This window comes from Phascolarctos cinereus, unplaced genomic scaffold (assembly GCF_003287225.1).
Source record: "Phascolarctos cinereus isolate Bilbo 61053 unplaced genomic scaffold, phaCin_HiC Scaffold_2;HRSCAF=192, whole genome shotgun sequence".
In the NCBI taxonomy this organism is placed as follows: Eukaryota; Metazoa; Chordata; class Mammalia; order Diprotodontia; family Phascolarctidae; genus Phascolarctos; species Phascolarctos cinereus.
The window spans coordinates 393,882,644-393,901,081 of NW_027555625.1; the positions used below are offsets into that span (position 1 = coordinate 393,882,644).

At 44.1% G+C, this 18,438-nt stretch overlaps 1 protein-coding gene across 1 annotated transcript; it reads right to left on the bottom strand.

Annotated features, from left to right (window-relative positions):
- Window positions 1-1,699: 1,699 nt before the first annotated feature.
- On the bottom strand, window positions 1,700-16,785 carry C1QTNF2 (C1q and TNF related 2). Its single transcript, XM_020992303.2, has 4 exons — window positions 16,485-16,785; window positions 11,791-11,839; window positions 3,678-3,930; window positions 1,700-2,489 (listed from the first exon to the last, which is right to left on the bottom strand). Exons 2-4 carry the CDS (start codon window positions 11,791-11,793, stop codon window positions 1,876-1,878), a joined length of 870 nt encoding a protein of 289 aa, XP_020847962.1. The 5' UTR covers window positions 11,794-11,839; window positions 16,485-16,785; the 3' UTR covers window positions 1,700-1,875.
- Between the last annotated feature and the right edge of the window lie 1,653 nt (window positions 16,786-18,438).

Sequence of the window (18,438 nt, forward strand, 5' to 3'; positions counted from 1 at the left end):
AAATTGAAGAGGAGGTAAGCGTTAATAGTAGGAACTGGACCTTTGCGGGGGACAGGGAGTCGGTTTTTTAAGTGCAGGCGTTTGAAGAAGTAAGGACATATTCCGTGGACTGGAAAAACTTGCAGCATCATCCTGAAGGCTGGTGATGGGAAACACTGATCTAATTAATCCTTTATTACTATTCATTACTCCTTTATTATTTTATTTATATCATATATTTATTTATATTAATTTGTTATTAGCCTGCTTTATTACTGTGTAATCTTGGGCAAGTGACTTAACCTCCCTGGGCCTCCTCATCTGTCAAATGATGTGGGGTGTACGGGAAGACTTCTGTTTTCCCTTCCAGCTTTACATCATTTTGCAGAGAAGGATACCATGACTTAAAGAGATTAAGCAAAATTTTGTTTTCTTTTTAAAAAGAAATTAAGCAAGCTTGCCTAAGATCACATAGCTAATTGGTGACAGCCTGTCTAAAAGCCTGGTATTCCATTCAGTACTTTTCCCACTATACCACTGAGTTGCAAACAACCTTGGGCTTTTTCCTGAAGTGCTAAGGGTCAGTAACCAACTAATTTGGTCATTGGTGTATCCTTTGTGAGCAGAACCATGGAGTTCCACGTTGGACTTTACTACCCCCCCCCACACTTCTAGGTTAGCCAACAGTGGGATCATCCTTCGCCTGTGTTGACTGAGGAGCAGTATGTCCTGTGTATTTTTACATGTCCTGAAATTCCTTAACCCCACCTGAGAGGTCAGGGAGGGTCAAGTTAGCAAAATGGAAAGAGTGCTGGGGCTAGAGTCAGAGTACTTAGGTTCAAATTACATCTCTGACGTTTATTTACTACCTGCGTGACCTTGGGCAAGCCAATTAACTTACCTGGGTATTAATTTCCTCATCTGTAAATTGAGGAGTCTGAGCTAGATGGCCTCTAAAATAATTTCCAGATCTAGATATATGAACCTCTTCCTCCAGAGGCCATGAGGAGAAGGGAGTCCGGATTTCTTCCTATGTCACAATCACCTTAGCATTGGCCTCACTGAATATCCCTGCCTTGGGACTGGCTTGATCTTGACCCAAGTAGCTTGTTCACCCAGGTCTCATCTTACTCTTCTTTTCTTTCTTCTTTTTCTTTCTTTCTTTCTTTCTTTCTTTCTTTCTTTCTTTCTTTCTTTCTTTCTTTCTTTCTTTCTTTCTTTCTTTTCTTTCTTCTTTCTTCTTTTTTTCTTTCTTTCTTTCTTTCTTCTTCTTTTCTTTCTTTCTTCTTTCTTCTTTCTTTCTTTTTCTCTTTCTTTCTTTCTCTGACTCTCTCTCTCTCTCTCTCTCTCTCTCTCTCTCTCTCTCTCTCTCTCTCTCTCTCTCTTTTTAGACAATCAGGGTTAAGTCACTTGCCCAGGGTCACACAGCTAGTGAGTATCATGTATCTGACGCCAGATTTGAACTCAGGTCCTCCTGACTCCAGGGCTGGAACTCCATCCACTGAGCCTCCTAGCTGCCCCTTCATCTTACTCTTGAGGTTCATGAGAAGTGAGCTGGGCTCCATGACCTCCCCAAGAAGCTTTTCTTGATGCTCTGGGGAGCATCATAGAGGATACAGCTGTCTGCTAAAACTCATATAGACACAAGCAAACTTCCCAGTGCACTTTTGAAGGATATCCCTACAGCCTGGAGAAGAATGGGACTAGGGACCCAGTGAACTACTCAAATGCTCACGTTTAATGTGTGGGAGACAAGATGCAGAGGGAATTAGTTAACTCAGCAAGAACATGGAATGCTCATTGCATCCCAAGGGGCCTTTGCAAAGCCCAGCCTGAGATTGGTGCTCACTGGCCCCCTTCCTCTGGGCAATGGTTTCCCTTTCCCATTAGCACCTTCTACAAGTCATTGGGACCATCCTGGTCAGCATAGATGAGGAAGCCGGTGAATAGGCTGTCTGTCCAGTAAGGATCATAGAAGAGTCCATTCTGCTCCGAATAGAAGATCTGCAGCCACACCTCATCTCCCTGCTTCAGGGCTAAGATGGTGGAGCCAGATGCCACATCGTGGTTCCCAGTGTTGGCGTCAAACGTCCGGATCCGGTATTGTCCGTTGTGCACCAGCCCGATGGCCAGATGCTTGTTGGCTAGAGTGATGTCGTAGGTGAAGTAGTAGATGCCAGGAAAGCCGCAGACAAACTTGCCGCTGGACACGTTGTAATGGCCACCTTCATTCATCAGGATCTTGTCAAACTTGATAGGCAGCCTCTCCCTGGGGTAGCTCTTGGTGACAGCCACTGAGAATGCAGACCTGGCCCTGTTAGCACCGCAGGTGCAGGGCCCCGGCATCCCTGTCTCCCCCTTCTTCCCCTTGGGCCCCTTCTTCCCCATGGCACCGTGTTTTCCTGGGGTTCCACTGATTCCCTTGGGACCCCTGGGACCGGCTCGTCCGATAGCCCCCGCTTTGCCCTTTGGTCCTGGCTTCCCTGGGTTCCCTATTCGGCCCCGTGCACCTGGAATACAAAACAGCATGGCATCAGCTTGGAGGTATTCGTTCACTCAGCAACCACACCGTGCCAGTGTGGTACCAGCTGGAATCCTCGTCATAACTAGCATTTCTATGGTGCCTTGTATTATCTTATCTGTTCCTCACAATAACCCTGGGTAGGAGGTGCTCTTTCTGTCCCCACTTTACAGATGAGGAAACTGAGGCATAGAAAGGTGAAGTGACTTGCCTAGAGTCATACAGCCAGTAAATATCTAAGGTCATATTTGAATTCGGGTCCAGTACTTTGTGGTGGCAGAGGATGACCTCTTTTAACCTTCTCATGTCACAGATGAGGAAGCTGAGGCGCAGGGCGGGGAAACAGCTTACCCAATATACTGAGAATGATAGAAAGTACTTTCCCAAAAGTCAATAGAACCTTGGGTTGCCTTCATTTAGGGCACGGGACAAGGAGGGAGTGTCAGGAAACTGAATCTCTGCTTGGAACACTTGAGTATACATAGCATGCAGCAGGTCCCATTTATATAATGTTTTATGCTTTACAGAGCACTTTTCTCACAAAAATCCAGCATTATTGTCACTCCCATTTTATAGATGGAGGCATCTGATTCCAAGATTCCTGCTCTTGTCACTATACTCTGTTGTCTCACATCCGTCCGGTAGTTTGGACTTTTCAAAGAGCCCATCTCTATTTCCTATCTACTTATCTCATTTGATCCTGACAATGTTCATTCAGGGTAGGGCTGGTACCCAAGTGACAACGTGGGGAAACTGAGATGCCTAAAGGTTAAGTGGTATGCTTAAGATCAGCACCGAGTCAGCCTAGATCCAACATTACTTACAGCTAGTGTTCAGCAGTCAACAAGTATTATAAAGGGCCTGTTATGTGCCAGGCACTGTGATAAACACTAAACGTTCTTTTCCCTACATCATACTGCCTCTATGTATAGATGTAAATATTTAAAATTTTATTTTTAGCTAGAGGGAGCTGACATGAATTTTATTTTGAGATCTTCATGACATTCCTTGAGATAAATGCAGACATTCTGAAGTGTTTCGAAGCCAGGACTGGGGATCACTAGTTGGGAATAGTATTCGTACAGTGTTTTGGAAACCTAAAAGCAGCATATAACTGCTCCTATTATTATGATTATGATTATGATTATCATTATTATTATTTTGCCTTCTCCCTTACCTTCTTCTCCAGTCTCGCCCTTTTCTCCATCCTTCCCATCCTGCCCATCTTTGCCTGGAAAGCCCATCCTGCCCACCATTCCTGAAGGTCCTGGGGCTCCTGGGAGGCCAGGAGGACCTTGGGGCCCTGGAATGCTGCAGATGAGCCTTGGGGGGTCATTCTGGAGTTCCCCTTGGGTGAAGGCACTGAGGAGTTGGTTGGCAGCACAGGGGATGGCCCAGGCTAAGAATACCCAGGAAATCATGATGGCTACCTGCAGGGAGGTAAGGGAGCCAGTGAGTTTTGGGTGGTCAGCCAGATTATTAGAAGAAAGAGTTGTCCCTAGGGCATGGCAAACCAGGCATTTCCCCCTAGGATTGGCATTAATGGTAGGTGACTAGGGTGGAGAAGGGAGAGAGCAGAAGGAAAAGGGAGGCACTTAACAGCTGTGGCTGAAGCAATTCACTGAGGCACTTCTCATCTTTCTGTGACTCTTGCCTCCCACAATACCACTGCCTTCTGACGGCAAAACCTGATGCCTATGCCTTTGTTTCCATTAATCCAGGCAGCTCTTAACATGGTGGAATAATGCTTAATGATGACGGATTCTGGCTGTTAGGAAATGAGAGTTCATAGACACTATTGGTAAAAAAGGAAAGTAATACTGGACTTCCCTTTCTCATGGGGTTATTATGAGGATGCAGATAGCACTATGCAAATATAGGGCAAAGAGAGGAGTGATATTAGGGCCAAATGCCCAAAGTGCCTCCTGCCACAGAGCTGACTGTGGGAAGCTTGCCCAGGCTAGAAGGAGAGTCGGGACCTGTGACAATGCCCATCTTAATATCAGTGTCATCACCATTTATATTATCATTTCTGACATCTATGTATTGAATTAAGGTTGGCAAATCGATTTACATACATTATCTCATTTGATCCTCACAATAGCCTTGTGAGGTAGGTCCTGTTATTACCCCTATTTTATAGATGAGGAACCTGGAACTCAGAAGGAGTGAGTGACTTGACCAGGGTCATATGGCTAAGGGAGATTTGAACATAGGTCTTCCTGACTGCAAGTCCAGTGTTCTATATACTACAACACACAATATTTGAAATGAGGGTAGATAGTCTAAGCACTTAGCCACAACATGATTTGACATTTTACCAGGGTTTCCAGTTTATGGTATCTGGCTCTCCTTAGCATTCCTGTCCCTGGCTACCTCTATAGGCTGCTCTTCGGTTCCTAGGTTTCTTTTCTGGGCAGCAGAGGCTACTAATCTAGTAAGACATCAGGCAGATCATTTCCCTTCCAGAACTGACATTCTGCATCATATGTGCCTTTCCCACTTGCCTCTGCGTCTTGCTTTCTGAGCTACTATAGTCTTCCACGTTCCCACCGGGCCCCATTAGCCCAAGCACATTTTTCAGATACTCCTTTCCGTGGTAGGTAGGACTGCATGAGACTTGGAACGGGCCAGAGCTGGCAGCAGCCAATCAGGTCCGTTCCTCAGCCCTCTTTGCTGGGAGCTCCTTGTTTCCCTTTTTCTAGTTCTATCTGGCTCTAGCCGCTTTCTTTTCTCATCCCCTTCACTGTAGGACCTCATCTAGGCCCCCTAACTTTGTCTGGCCAGTTTTGGCTACAGGCTGACTCAGCAACTAAATTTTTGACTGTTGAGAAGGGGAAGGTGGAAAACCAGTTCTTTTCATTCGGCCAAGAGGTATGGGATGAGGGAGAGAAGATCCAAGCAACAGCTATTGCCTTATCCGAACTGAGGCCATCATTTAGTAGGGAAAATGGGTAGGGGGGATGAATTTGGAGTCAAGGGTTTAAATCCTAACTCTGGTATTTATTATGGTTGTGACTTTGGGCTAGACTTGAGACAAGGTGGCATAATATGGAGTGAGCTGGCTTTAGAGTCAGGAGAACCTGGGTTCAAGTCTTTTGACACATATGGGCTGTGCGACCCTGGGTGAGTCACTTCTCAGCAGGGGTCTCCTGGAGTCAGTTCTAACTGCCTTATGAGAGCTTATTGTTAAATTTTCAGTGTGAGCATTTACATCTTAAAACCAACAAACTGCAAACTGTCAAATCAGGGTTTGATTTGGTGTTTTTTGATTGTCTATATTTTAAGAAATGGATGGAGAAAATGTTAATGCTGCAGATTAAAGTTAAAAGTATGTCAGAGATACTCCCCCCACCAAAAAAAAAGCTAATTGTTAAATATTTATCATTCCTCAGTATCCTAGGTTCTAAGACTTTAGAAAAGAGTTTTTGGGGCAGCTAGGTGGAGCAGTGGATAGAGCACCGGCCCTGAAGTCAGGAGGACCTGAGTTCAAATCTGACCTCAGATCAAACACCTGACCTTTACTAGCTGAGTGACCCTGGGCAAGTCACTTAACCCCAATTGCCTAAAACAAAACAAGACAAACAAAAAAAAAACTTTGCAAAGCAGATGCTGACCTGTCTTGGTAGATACAGTTTTCTCTCTGAAAATTCTCTGTACTAATGAAATCAAGTCTACTAAAAAAAAAAAAGACTTTAGCCAAGGGAATTCACCTTTTGGGGCCTCATTTTTCACATCTATAAAAGTGAGGGGGTTGGTTTTGATGACTTCTTTCATAGTCTAAATCTTGCCCTGCCATGTTCTCCTAGACTACAGCAGGTAAAAGAACAAACCCTTGCAGCGGGTCCAGAAGATAGGAACACTGCAACTTACTAGTACTTACTAGAGTTTAAGGAGAGAGGGAGACAGAGACAGAAAGAGAAACAGACAGAGAGAGATAGAGAGAGGAGAAGGGAACACTGAAAAAGAGAAAGCATCTGTTTCAGCTTATTTCTCTTCCTCTCCTCTAATAGTCTCCCCTTTGCTCCTGCTCAAAGAAAGGGCATACTACCTTGTTTAATTAATTACAATTCTGCTGAGACGAGTACCTCATTAACCTCTGTCCTTGTTTCTCATATTTAAGATGCAAAAGAAAGAGCAGGTGTCCTTCCTTCCTTTCCCCCCGCCCCCTACCCCAGCTTGCTGAGTTGTGGTCCTTTACTTTCTGGGAAGGAAAATGGCTGAGGACCATTTTCTTTAAGGGACAGACCAGCAAGTTTTAAAAAAAGGCTAACGATTTGAAAACTAAAAGTCCCAGTAGCACTAGAGGACTCCGGGCGCCAGGTCCAGGGATTGTTTTGGAAATGAAGAGAAAGCTAGAGTTTTCTCCTTAATCTGGACGAGGGGGATAGGAAGGAATGGTCATCTTCAATGCCAGAGTGGCTCTGTCTCCTCAATCCTTCTCTGTACACCTTGTGCTCAAGCCTCTTGAATGTTCTTCCCTCAGGTTCTGCTGTTGGCGAACCCTTCTCTGATGTCCCACACCATGGCTTCTTAGGGTTTTGGACAGCTCCAAGTTCCTGGCACTTCATGGTGGCAAGCCAACTTATGAACATCATTTTGTTTGAATGCTTTTGGGATGCTTATCAATAGAATTAGAACCACAGAATGAAAGGATTTAGGAGGTCATTGATTTTGTCTTTCTGATTTTACAGAAGAGGAAACGAAGGCCCAGAGATAAAAAACGACTAGGTCATGGTAACTGACTGTTGCCTATAATCACCCTAGTAGAATTTAAGCTCTTTAGGCTCTTGGGAGGTGGGGACTTTCTTTTCTTTTCTTTTGGGACTTTATTTCAATTTTGTCTTCATATCCCTAATGCCTAGGAGTTTTGTTTTGTTTTGTTTTCTTTTTTTTAGGCAATTGGGGTAAAGTGACTTGCCCAGGGTCACACAGCTAGTAAGTGTCAAGTGTTTGGTCTGAGGCTGGATTTTGAACTCAGGTCCTCCTGACTTCAGGGCTGGTGTTCTATCCACTGAGCCACCTAGCTGCCCCGTCTTTGTTTCTTTTAAACAAAGAATACTGGATTAGATGATTTCCAAGGTCCCTTTTAGCCCTAAATCCTGTGATCTATGAACTGTTGCTTTCCCAGGGATTAAATTTAGGCTAACTATGTGATTGGTTGTAGTATCCAAACCAGGGCAAATCCCACTTCTTGTCCCCCAAAAGTTTTCTTTCTAAAGATGACAAGGCAGAGGGCTGCTGACAGTTTGACACCCTACCCCAAATAGCTAGTGGTTTTTTTGTTTTTTGGGGGGTTTCTCCTTTTGGCTTTAGTGCTCTCTCTCTCTCTCTCTCTCTCTCTCTCTCTCTCTCTCTCTCTTCTCTCTCTGTCTCTCTCTTTCTTTCTGTGTTGGGACAATGGGGGAGATGTGGGCAGAGCATGGAGGGGTTCTTTACATTCTTCCCACCATGGTGAGAGAAATCCTTGTTTGGTCAAACCCCAGAAACAGAATTGTGGAATCTCAGCTTGGCTAAACTCCCAAGACTTTGGCTTTAAATTTTGCTCTTTTAAGCTTCAAGGGTTACGATCCATAAATAAACTTGGAAGTTCAGAACTTAAAGAAATCAAACTATGAATTATATTTTTGGGGGTGGGGCTGGGGAATCAGGAAACCTAGACATGAGATTTCATCCATACGGGGAACTCCCTGATGTGGAAACTCCTTCCCCTGATGTAGATCAATAACTCATCTGTAACATTCTCTTTTGTTTTGTTTTGTTTTTTTGGTTAGGCAATGGGGTTAAGTGACTTGCCCAGGGTCACACAGCTAGTAAGTGTTATGTGTCTGAGGCCAGATTTGAACTCAGGTCCTCGTGACTCCAGGGCCGGTGCTCTATCCACTGCACCACCTAGCTGCCCCTGTAATATTCTCTTAAAGAGCTGCCTGGGGGTACTGGGAAGTTGAAGTGATTTGCCCATGGTCATAGAACAGATGTCACAGTCAGGACTGGAATCCAGATCTTCCTGCTTCCTAGGCTTCCCCTCTATACTCTCTACAAAGCTGCCTCCCTGAACCATGGGGTAAAGTTAAGAAGAGCAGGTGCGAATGTGCACTGGTAAATGGAATTTCCTCTCTTAGAGTTCCAAGGAAATCTCACGTCCAAGCCAAAAAATTCTGAATCCAATGAAGGCAATGCCCTAAATCTCTAGGGTCCTTTCCAGCTCTATGAGGCTCTGTCTATATGATTTATCTTTCTCTGGAGAGTAGCCCAGCCCAGAGTATTTGGATTTATTCCTCAAATCCTGGTCCACTAGAATTCGGGAGCCCCACCCCCTTTCTGCAAGCTTGAGAGTCAAATAAATATACACTTAAGGTATTAAGCTTGTGGAATCTCAAGAGAAAGTCCAGGCTGAACCAGTATATGGTTTCAGAAGAGTTTCAGACAAATTCTTGGACAATAGATTGATGATGGATTATTATAGCTAACCAAGATAATTATGATAACTCACATTTCTATATGTGAGTTGGTTTATAAAGTGCCTTTCTCATCTTGTAGGATAAGTGCAGTATCTAGAGTCTGGTCTACAGTCAAGGAGACTCATCTTCCTGAGTTCAAATCTGGCCTCAGACAGTGGGCCCGTTCGCTGGATTGTAGAGTACCTAAAGGACAGCTAGGTGGCTCAGTGGATAGAGTGCTGGCCCTGGAGTCAGGAAGACCTGAGTTCAAATCTGACCTCAAACACTTACTAGCTATGTGACTCTGGGCTAGTCACTTAACCCTGTTTGCCTTAGTTTCCTCATCTGTCAAATGAGCTAGAGAAGGAAATGGTAAACCATTCCAGTATCTCTGCAAAGAAAACCCCAAATGGAGTCAAGAAGATTCAGATATGATTGAAAAATGAGTGAACAAGAATAAGTTGTATCTTGCTCTGTTTATACGTGAAGAAATGGAGGCTCACAGGGCCTCGAGTCAAGGGACTTGCCCATGGCATCTCTGACCTTTGAGATTGAAACCAAGGATGGCAACTTTGCTCTTCCACAACGTGGGCCCTGGGTGACTTTGTCACAAAGTTCTGGCCCAAAGTGACCAAAGGCCTGACCTAGTATGATAATTATTGTGTTCTTACTCTCAGTCAGAGTTTAGATGAATGGATGGTCAGAGGGATAGGACGGGACATGCTTATGTTATAGATGTTGGAATTGATTGAGAAAACCACTTTGATAGGAATAGGAATTCCCTTATGCAGAACACTCCCACACCCTCGTGGAATTCCAAGAAGCAAATTAAAAACAGAGTTCTCTGTTTGGGCCTCCAGTTTTTTGTTTTTGTTGTTGTTTTGTTTTTTTCTTCTCTGAAATGCCAGGAGAAAACAGAGGAGAGATGGGATAATCCTGGGCCCTGACAGCTTGATCATTGCATGTTCCTTATTTTCCACTTCACAAATCCTACTACTCCTTCCTTCAGGAACAGATTTTTAGATAGTCTCTGGCACCAGAGGCCGTAGGTTTTGCCAGTACTAAAATCCACAGGATCTGTTTGCCAAGAAACCAGGGAAAACATGTTGACCTAAGTTGACATTTTACTGGCTAAATATGGGGGAAAAAATAGGTCACTGTGAGAAACCTAATAGCCAGAGCTGTAGGCAGAAATTTTGCACTGATGGGTTCCAGAAGTAATTACAGGACACATCAAAATGTTGGTTATAGGGGAAGCTACTTCGAGCTGGGCCCAGCTGCCTCTAACTGCTCCAGTGTGACCGTGGGTCAGATTCACAGATAGAGAGCTGCAAGGGACCTCACAGGCCATCTAGCCAAACTTTGTTGCCGAAGTCGTTGTTGTTTAAATATAGGAGGAAAGTGAGGCCCCAGGAGGTTAAGTGATTTGAACCAAGTCCTCTGACACCAAAGGTAGTGTTCTTTCCATAGGACACACTCCCTTCTGTGACAGGCTTGCCAAGGTTCCTTAATTTCTCATTTTTTGCCTTTCTTTGTATCCGCAGAACTTAGAATGGTGCTTGGCACACAATAGGTGCATCATAAATGCTTGTTGCCAATCAAATTTGAAATCTCTCTCTAAGCTGTGAGGAACCTACAGATATTTTGGTCTGAAAACTTATCTCAATAGGAATTCCATCTACAACATCCCTGGCAAATGGTCATTCAGCCTCCACTTGAAGATCTCTGGTTTTGGGAAACTCACTCCCTCACGATTCAGCCCGTTCCAGATTTTGTCAGTTCTGATGATTAGGGTTGTTGTTGTTGTTATTATGTTTTGATTCATCCAGTCAAAATCTGCTTCTCTATAATTTCCCCTCATTACTCCTAATTCTGAACACAAACAGCACAAATCTAATTCCTCTGAACCTGGACTTTTGTAACAGCCTGATGGTGGGTCTGCCTGTCCCAAGCCCTTCCCCACTCCAATCCACACTCCATTAAGCCGCTAGAGAGATTGTTCCTAAAGTACAGATCCAGTCATGTCACTGCTAGGGGCCAATAAACTCCAATGGCTCCCTATTGCCTCTAGGATCAAATCCAAGAATCTTTTGTTTGGTGGTCAGATCCTTCCCGCCACTAGCCCTCACCCCCCTTTCCAGTATTCTTACACCTTACTCCCCGACATATGTTCTTTGATCTAGTGATACTGGCCCTCTTTCTCTTCCACAAATGAGACATTCCATCTCTCTGCTCTGGGCTTTTTCTCTGACTATCCCTCAGGCCTGAACATTCTCCCTCCTCATCTCTGCCTTCTTCCTCCTCAGGCTTCCTTTAAGTCTCAACTAAAATGGCATCTTCCACAAGAAGACTTTCCCACTCCCCTCTTAATTCCAGTGCCTTCCTTCTATTAATTACTTCCTATTTATCCTGTATATTGTGTGTTTGTACAAATTGTTTGCTTGTTGTTTCCTCCCTTAGATTGCAAGCTCTTAAGGGCAAGAACTGTCTTTTACCTCTTTTTGTATCTGCAGAGCTTAATACAGTGTTGGGAACACAGCAGGTACTTAATAAATGCTTGTTGACTGACTATTCTGCAGAATAGCTTTTTAATTACTTGAAAATAGCTCTTATGACTTCTTCTCCAGATGAACCATTCCCAGTACAACAGAATTTCTTTTTTTTTGAGGGGAGAGGTTGGCAATGTGGTTAAATGACTTGCCTAGAGTCACACAGCTAGTAAGTGTTATGTGTCTGAGGCTGGATTTGAACTCAGGTCCTCCTGAATCCAGGGCCGGTGCTCTATCCACTGTGCCACCTAGCTGCCCCCATACGATAGAATTTCTTGTAACTGGGGTTGAATTGCCTTACCATCTTGTTTGCCTTCCTTTCGATACAGTCCAGCTTGTCGATGTCCTTCCTAAAATGTTAGAAGTCACAAATAAGGTCAGAGAAATTCAGAGTTGAAAGAGACTTCATAGATCATATATTTTATCAACCCTGAATAGGAACCCCCTTCTATAACATCTCAGATGAGTAGTTATCCAACGACCTCTGCCTAGAAAGGTTAAATGATTTGCCCAAAGTCACATAGTTAGTAAATAGCAGACATGGGATTTGAAGCCAGATTCTACGATCCAAGTTCACCCTGGTGGGGGTGAGGCAATAGTTTTGAAACCGCTCTTTGTACAGGAGGGGCATTTCAGTGCAGTAGAGAGAGAACTGCCCTTGATGGTCAAGTCCAGCCTCTTTCTCATTACTGGCTGTGTGACCCTGGGCAAGTCATCTAACCTTTCAGGTTCCTTGGGAACTTTCTTTTTTTTAAATTCAATTTTATTTTATTTTCAGTCCCAAATTCTCTCCCTCCTCCTCCCTCCCCCAGCCATTGAGAAGGCAAGGAAAATAAAGCCCATTACAAATACGTATAAACATGTAAAACAAATTTCTATATTAGCCATGTTCCAAGGTAAAAAAGCAAAGCAAAGAAAAGAAAATACGCTTCACTCTGCTCTCTGAGTCCTTCAGTTCTCTTTCTGGAAGTGGCTAGCATGTTTCATCATGAATCTTTTGGAACTGGGGTTGATCATTGTGTTGATCAGAGTTCCTCAGTCTTTTAGAGTTGATTATCTTGATAATACTGTTGTCGCTGCTGTTACTGTAGATTTTCCTCTGGGTTCTCCCTACTTCTTTTGCATCATTTCATATAAGCCTTCTCCCTGGGAACTTTCTATGACTATAAGTTGCAGGACAGTTGACCAGTGACAGCTCCCTATAGTGGAGAATCACAGGAAAAAAAAAGCCGATCTGTACTTTACCTGGATTTAGAGGTGGAAGGGACATTAGGGGTCATCTAATTCAACCTCACTGTGAGGGGAGAGAAGCCTTAGGTAGAGAGAAATTGGATTTTGGGGGGTGAAGTAGGGATGGGATGGGATGGGGCAGCAAATTCTAATTTCTCTGGTATATTTGATGTGGTGCTAGGGCATCTGGGTAAAGGAGGATTGTATAAGGTTAGGGTGTGCAAGAAAGGAGGGAGGTCAAAGAGACAAAGTGGTGTTATTGCTTGGTGCTAGCTAAGTAAGCATGCTTACTTAATACTGGGACAGTGAATGAAGACATGGAGAATGGGCAAGAATAGGTTTAGAGAATTATACAGTGGATAACAATAGATGCCATTTTCAATTTCTACTGCTAATTTTGTCCATTAAACCCAATAAACATGCACAATGCTATAATGTTAATATCTTCAATATGAGTTTTACTCTTGGCACATTGCCATTAATAATAATTTTTAAAAAGTCATTAAATGGACAATGATGAAAGTTAGACATGGTTAAAAAATAAAAATAAAAAATGTTTATATATTTTTTAAAAAAGATTCTTGAATCACATTACAAGGAATTTAATAATTCTCCCCCTCAGGATTTGTATTATTACAAAATAATTCAGAACCTGGTTCCTTTAACCAATCATCAGTTAGCAAGTATTTATTGTGTTTGCAATGGGACAGAAACTGTGCTAGATAGACGCTAGGGTTACAAACACTAAAGTGAAACAATCCCTGCCTTCGAGGAATTTACTTTCTCTTGGGAAAGACAACATATACATGTACAAATATGTCCAAAATATGTACAAAAATAATTTGGTTAGGGAAGGCATTAGAAGCTGGGAGGAAGGAAGGGAATCCCAGCTGGGAAGTACCAGGCTTCCAAGTAACAATTTATTTAGGTCATTAACTATTTGCTGACTTTGGCTTGAGAAACTGATAAATACATATAAAATTTTATTTTATTACAGCTAAAAAGCCATACCAAAATAAAATATATCTACAATGTATGTAAATGAAGAGGAAGTGGAAAGAGGAGGTGGAGAAGGGGGGGAGGGGAGTATGGGGGTTGTGGGAGAAGACTTTGAATCTTTTAGCCTGAGGACTGGAAACCTAAGTGGGAGAGAGACCATGAGAGAGGTCAGTTCAACTCTCTCAGTACTCAAATCTAGTTCTTTTCTTTGAGGAGAATGGATTTTTAGAAGCTAGCAAATCTCACTTTGCACAAGTTTTCTGTACCCCAGTTTCCTCCTTTGTAAAATGAAAGAGATGGGCTAAATGATCCCAATTTTCTATGGTTCTAATGGGAATTTTTTAAAAAAATCTTTGGATTTCACAGTTTCATGGAATTTAGAGCTGGAAGGGACTTTAGGGACGATGTAGTCCAACCCTTTTTCTTACAGAAGAAACAAGAGCTCAGAGAATTTAAATAAGTTGTTCAAGGTCATGTAGTGATGAGTCTTAAAAGTTGGAAGAAAATATTTTCCCTTAAATAGCATATCCATGTCTTTTATAATCTCTCAACATCGATATTGAGTGCTTTTGTACGTTCAGTAATGCAAGTGGAACTGAGGCAGCAAAGGTTCAGTACGTACATCCTAGAGTCACAGCTAGGACATTTTATACCTGGCGTAAAAACTCGTGTGTGTGTGTGTGTGCAGGCATACCCTGATGGGGATTGTGGTTGGGTGCAGAAGGCAGGCCCGGGAGAGAGGTGGCAAGATGACAGGACTTTGGGGGTGGCAGCTTGTGCTTTGCCGGTGGCATAGACTGAAAAGACAGGTGCAGGGACATTGCTAATAGAGGAAGTGTGCATTCTGGGAAGGAAGCACAATACCCCGAATGTCAATGCCCTGTGGCAAAACTCCATTTGCCTCATGCTAGTTATAGCACTGTCCTCTCCAAATAACTCACTCCAGGAATTATAAGAAAGCAGGTATTGATATTGGCTTGATATAATAATGATAATAATAGCAATGAGCATTTAGTGCTTTAAGGTTTGTAAAGCACGTTACAAATATGATTTCATTTGATCCTAATAACGACTCTGTGAGGCCAGTGCTATTACTATCACCTTCATTTTACAGATGAGGTAACTGAGGCACAGAGAATTTAAGTGACTTGCCTGGGGCCACACAGTTACTAAGTGTCTGAGGCTGGACTTGAACTCAGGTCTTTCTGGCTCCAGGTCCAGCACTCTACCACCTAAATGCCTCTCTTTTACTTAGGTTGTCAAGTTTTACATTATCTGTGTCTGTACATTTTTTTTTTTAGGTAACTGGGGTTAAGTGACTTGCCCAGAGTCACACAGCTAGTAAGTGTCAAGTGTTTGGTCTGAGGCTGGATTTGAACTCAGGTCCTCCTGACTTCAGGGCTGGTGCTCTACCCACTGTGTCACCTAGCTGCCTCATCTGTACATTTTTAAATGATTGATGAGCATCTGTATCAGTGCTGTCTGTGGGAGGCTGTGAACTGGTAATGGGTCTGCATGAGTAGGAGGGAACATAAAGACAGGGCGGCATATCTTCTCAGTCCCCAACTCTTTACCGTGTGTGAGTGGGTATTAAAGAGAACAAGATGGTATTTAAGAGCGTAAACTAGGGTGGGTGGCTAGGAGGTTGAGGTAGAAAGCTGAATGACCGAAACCTTCCATATCACCCTATCACATCTACCCAAAAAGTAGAAGTCCCAGGGGTGGCTAGGTGGTGCAGTGGATAGAGTACTGGCCCTGGATTCAGGGGGACCTGAGTTCAAATCTGACCTCAGACACACAACACTTACTTAGCTGTGTGACCCTGGGCAAGTCACTTAACCCCCATTGCCCAACCAACCCTCCCCCCCCAAAACACAACCAAAAAAAACAAAAGGCAGAAGTCCCTTAGGGACTGAGTCTTGTGAATAACATAGCTAGCCGGGTGAAGTCTAAAAAGATCGAGATTAACTCAGCAGCCACTGCTCTAAGTCTTGGTTTGAGTACTGATTTTTTTTTGGGGGGGTCCTCGTTAGGTTTTGGACCGATGCTTTGGAAGACGTGGAGCATCCTATGGGGGCCCTGCAAGCAGCTACCCACCTACAAAAAGCATCCAAGGGTCAGAGTCCAGGAACAGGGAGTCTCATGAAGGGCTTGAGGACTCCTGCAAGGAAAAGGGACTGCAGGAGGGAGGCTGTGCAGGCATCTGTACCCAGATGCCAATTCTATTTCAGCAGCAAAGATGGCATGTTTGAAACTGACCAAAGTGACAGGGTCATTCAGTAGAAGGAGTTTTAGCCCGGGAGTCGGGGGGTGGATGTGGGTTCTAAACCTGGATTTGCTGCGAATTAGCAGTTGCTTAGCCTCTCTGGGACTCAGTTTCCTCAGCTACAAGATGAGGGATTTGGATGAAAGCTTTAATTCTCTACATCTTGACAGGATACTCCTATTGTTGTGCCTCAGGGAACAGAATTTTGAGCAGTTTCTCTGCCCAGGCCTGTCTAACAAGCCCCGGTCCATTTCTCTGCAATTCTCTTGACAGTTATCAAGACAGAAGAGATGATAGCAGTTTAAAACTGCCCTCAGAATCTAGATACTTCAGTTCCTCTCTCCAGCCACTCAACACAGACTTTACTTATAACTTTCATTGTGACTAGAAAACCTTCCCCCTCTGATGGGAGGCTAAGTCTGGAAGATGAATGGTCAGGGCAGGCCGGGGCCGTGGTTAGTATAAGTGAAGGGTCAAAGGTAAATGGAACTGACACTCACCAGGACTAGTCTCTTCCAGAGGATCCCTGGGGGTCTCAGGCATGCATCGAGGCACGAGGCCTCAGTGCCTCAGCCATGGGGAAACTAGGCTGCTGCAGACAGCTCCTCTCCTGCCCAGGCAGTGCTGCAACTGAGGGCCCACAAGCTTTTGCCACGTTGCCACTGTTTCTCCAAGTCTTGATGTTCCAGGCTTCTCCCAACAGCGCTCACAGCTCCAGCTTCTGGCTCCTTTTGCCCAAAGAATAGTTTTCCCATCCTGTAATGGGATTGAGCTGCTTCCTTCTGGTCACGTGCCCCAGCCAATCACACACATGTGCTGGGGCTTGGGGAACATTCTCCTTTTGTTTTTTCAGTAAGTTGGAGAAAGCTTCAGTGCATGTGGCAGCCAGGCTCGTCGCCCTAGGGAAAAAGCCCGTGCGCTTCTGCATGGGTGTGTATGGAGCACTTAGTGTATATGCAGCTTTGTGTGTCTAAGTGTGTGCATGGGTCTGGGCGTGCCTGTCTGTGTTTGCCTATGTTTTCATGTGTCTGTGAGCAAATGAGGGTGGGCTTATGTGGGCGTGTACATCTGGATGGGCGTTTGCCAGGCTGAGTTAATGTGAACGAGTGGGCTTCTTATTGCCACCTCTCTTTCCCTTCTGCTGTCACACAGAGATTTAGTGTAAAGTCAAGAAGCAGAAGCGACCGACAGGGGTCCAGGAGGTCACATCTGTTTACAAAATGCCTGGCTACATGTGACATACAAGAATGACTTAGGGGGACACAGTTCTTCGAAAAGTCTTAGAATATAATGACCATTTCTCAGGGTTCATAATACGCTGGGGAATGAGTGACCAGCCTCAGGCTTTCAATGTGTTCAGTTGTTTTTAATTTTTCATTCGGCTCTTTGTGACCCTGCTTGGGTTTTTCTTGGCAGAGATACTGGAGTGGTTTGCCATTTCCTTCTCCACCTCATTTTACAGGTGAGGAAACTGAGGCAAACAGGGTTAAGTGACTTGCCCAGGGTCACAAAACTAGTAAGTGTTTGAGGCCAGATTTGAACTCAGATCTTCCTGCTCTAGGTCCTGGGCTTTATCCACTGTGCCACCTAGCTTCCCTCTAAGCTTATCAACCCACTAAAACCTTGTCTCTCCCCCAGACATCTGTTGCTGTCTCTTTGCCTATAGGGTTACTGTATATCCATCTGGTCTTGGCTTCTGTCCAAGAGAGAACTTCAACTCTAGCCCTGCTTCATCAGCTGGTTTTTGGACATTTTGAACTGGATATCTCTTAGGTTCCTCCAATTTAGATTTTCCAAAACAGAACTCATTATCATTCCCCTGAACCAAGAGTACACTGAAAAATGTTTAATAATTGAATCTAAGGAAAAAAATACAGCAAGCTTTTTGGTGAGGCAATCAGGACTAAGGGACTTGTCCAGGGTCACACAGCCAGCGTGTGTCAAGTGTCCATGGCTGGATTGGAACTCCAAGGTCAGAGTTCTATTCACTGTGTCACCTAGTTGCCCCCAGGATGCACTTTAAAGTTTAATCTACACTCATCACTTCCATAAGTTGAAACAACCAATAAAACAACACATCAAACCCTGTCTTGTAGCACTTGCCGATTTCTGTGTGTAAATGCCCACACCGCACGTTTAACAGGAGGCTCTCCCAAACCTTGTTGAAGCTGGCTTCAACCCGATCCTCCCCTAAGCCAGCCCTCTTCTGTACTTCCCTGTTTCGGCTGAGGGCGCCACCATTCTTCCAGTCTCCTAGAGTCACAATCTGTCAGTGCTAATAACATCCGACATGTGGCCGAGTCTTGTTGATTGGACCATCATGACGAGCCTCCCCTCCGCCCTTTTCATTTCACTCACATGGCCACTGCCTTGATTCAGGCCCTGATCTCTGCTCTTTTGGACTATTTCGACAGCTTTTGGATTCCATTCCCTGACTTCATTCTCTCCAAACCA

Coding starts and splice junctions, on each gene's coding strand:
- C1QTNF2 (XM_020992303.2), bottom strand. Junction 2,490..3,677: donor GGGCGAGACTGGAGAAGAAG/GTAAGGGAGAAG, acceptor TTTGTATTCCAG/GTGCACGGGGCCGAATAGGG.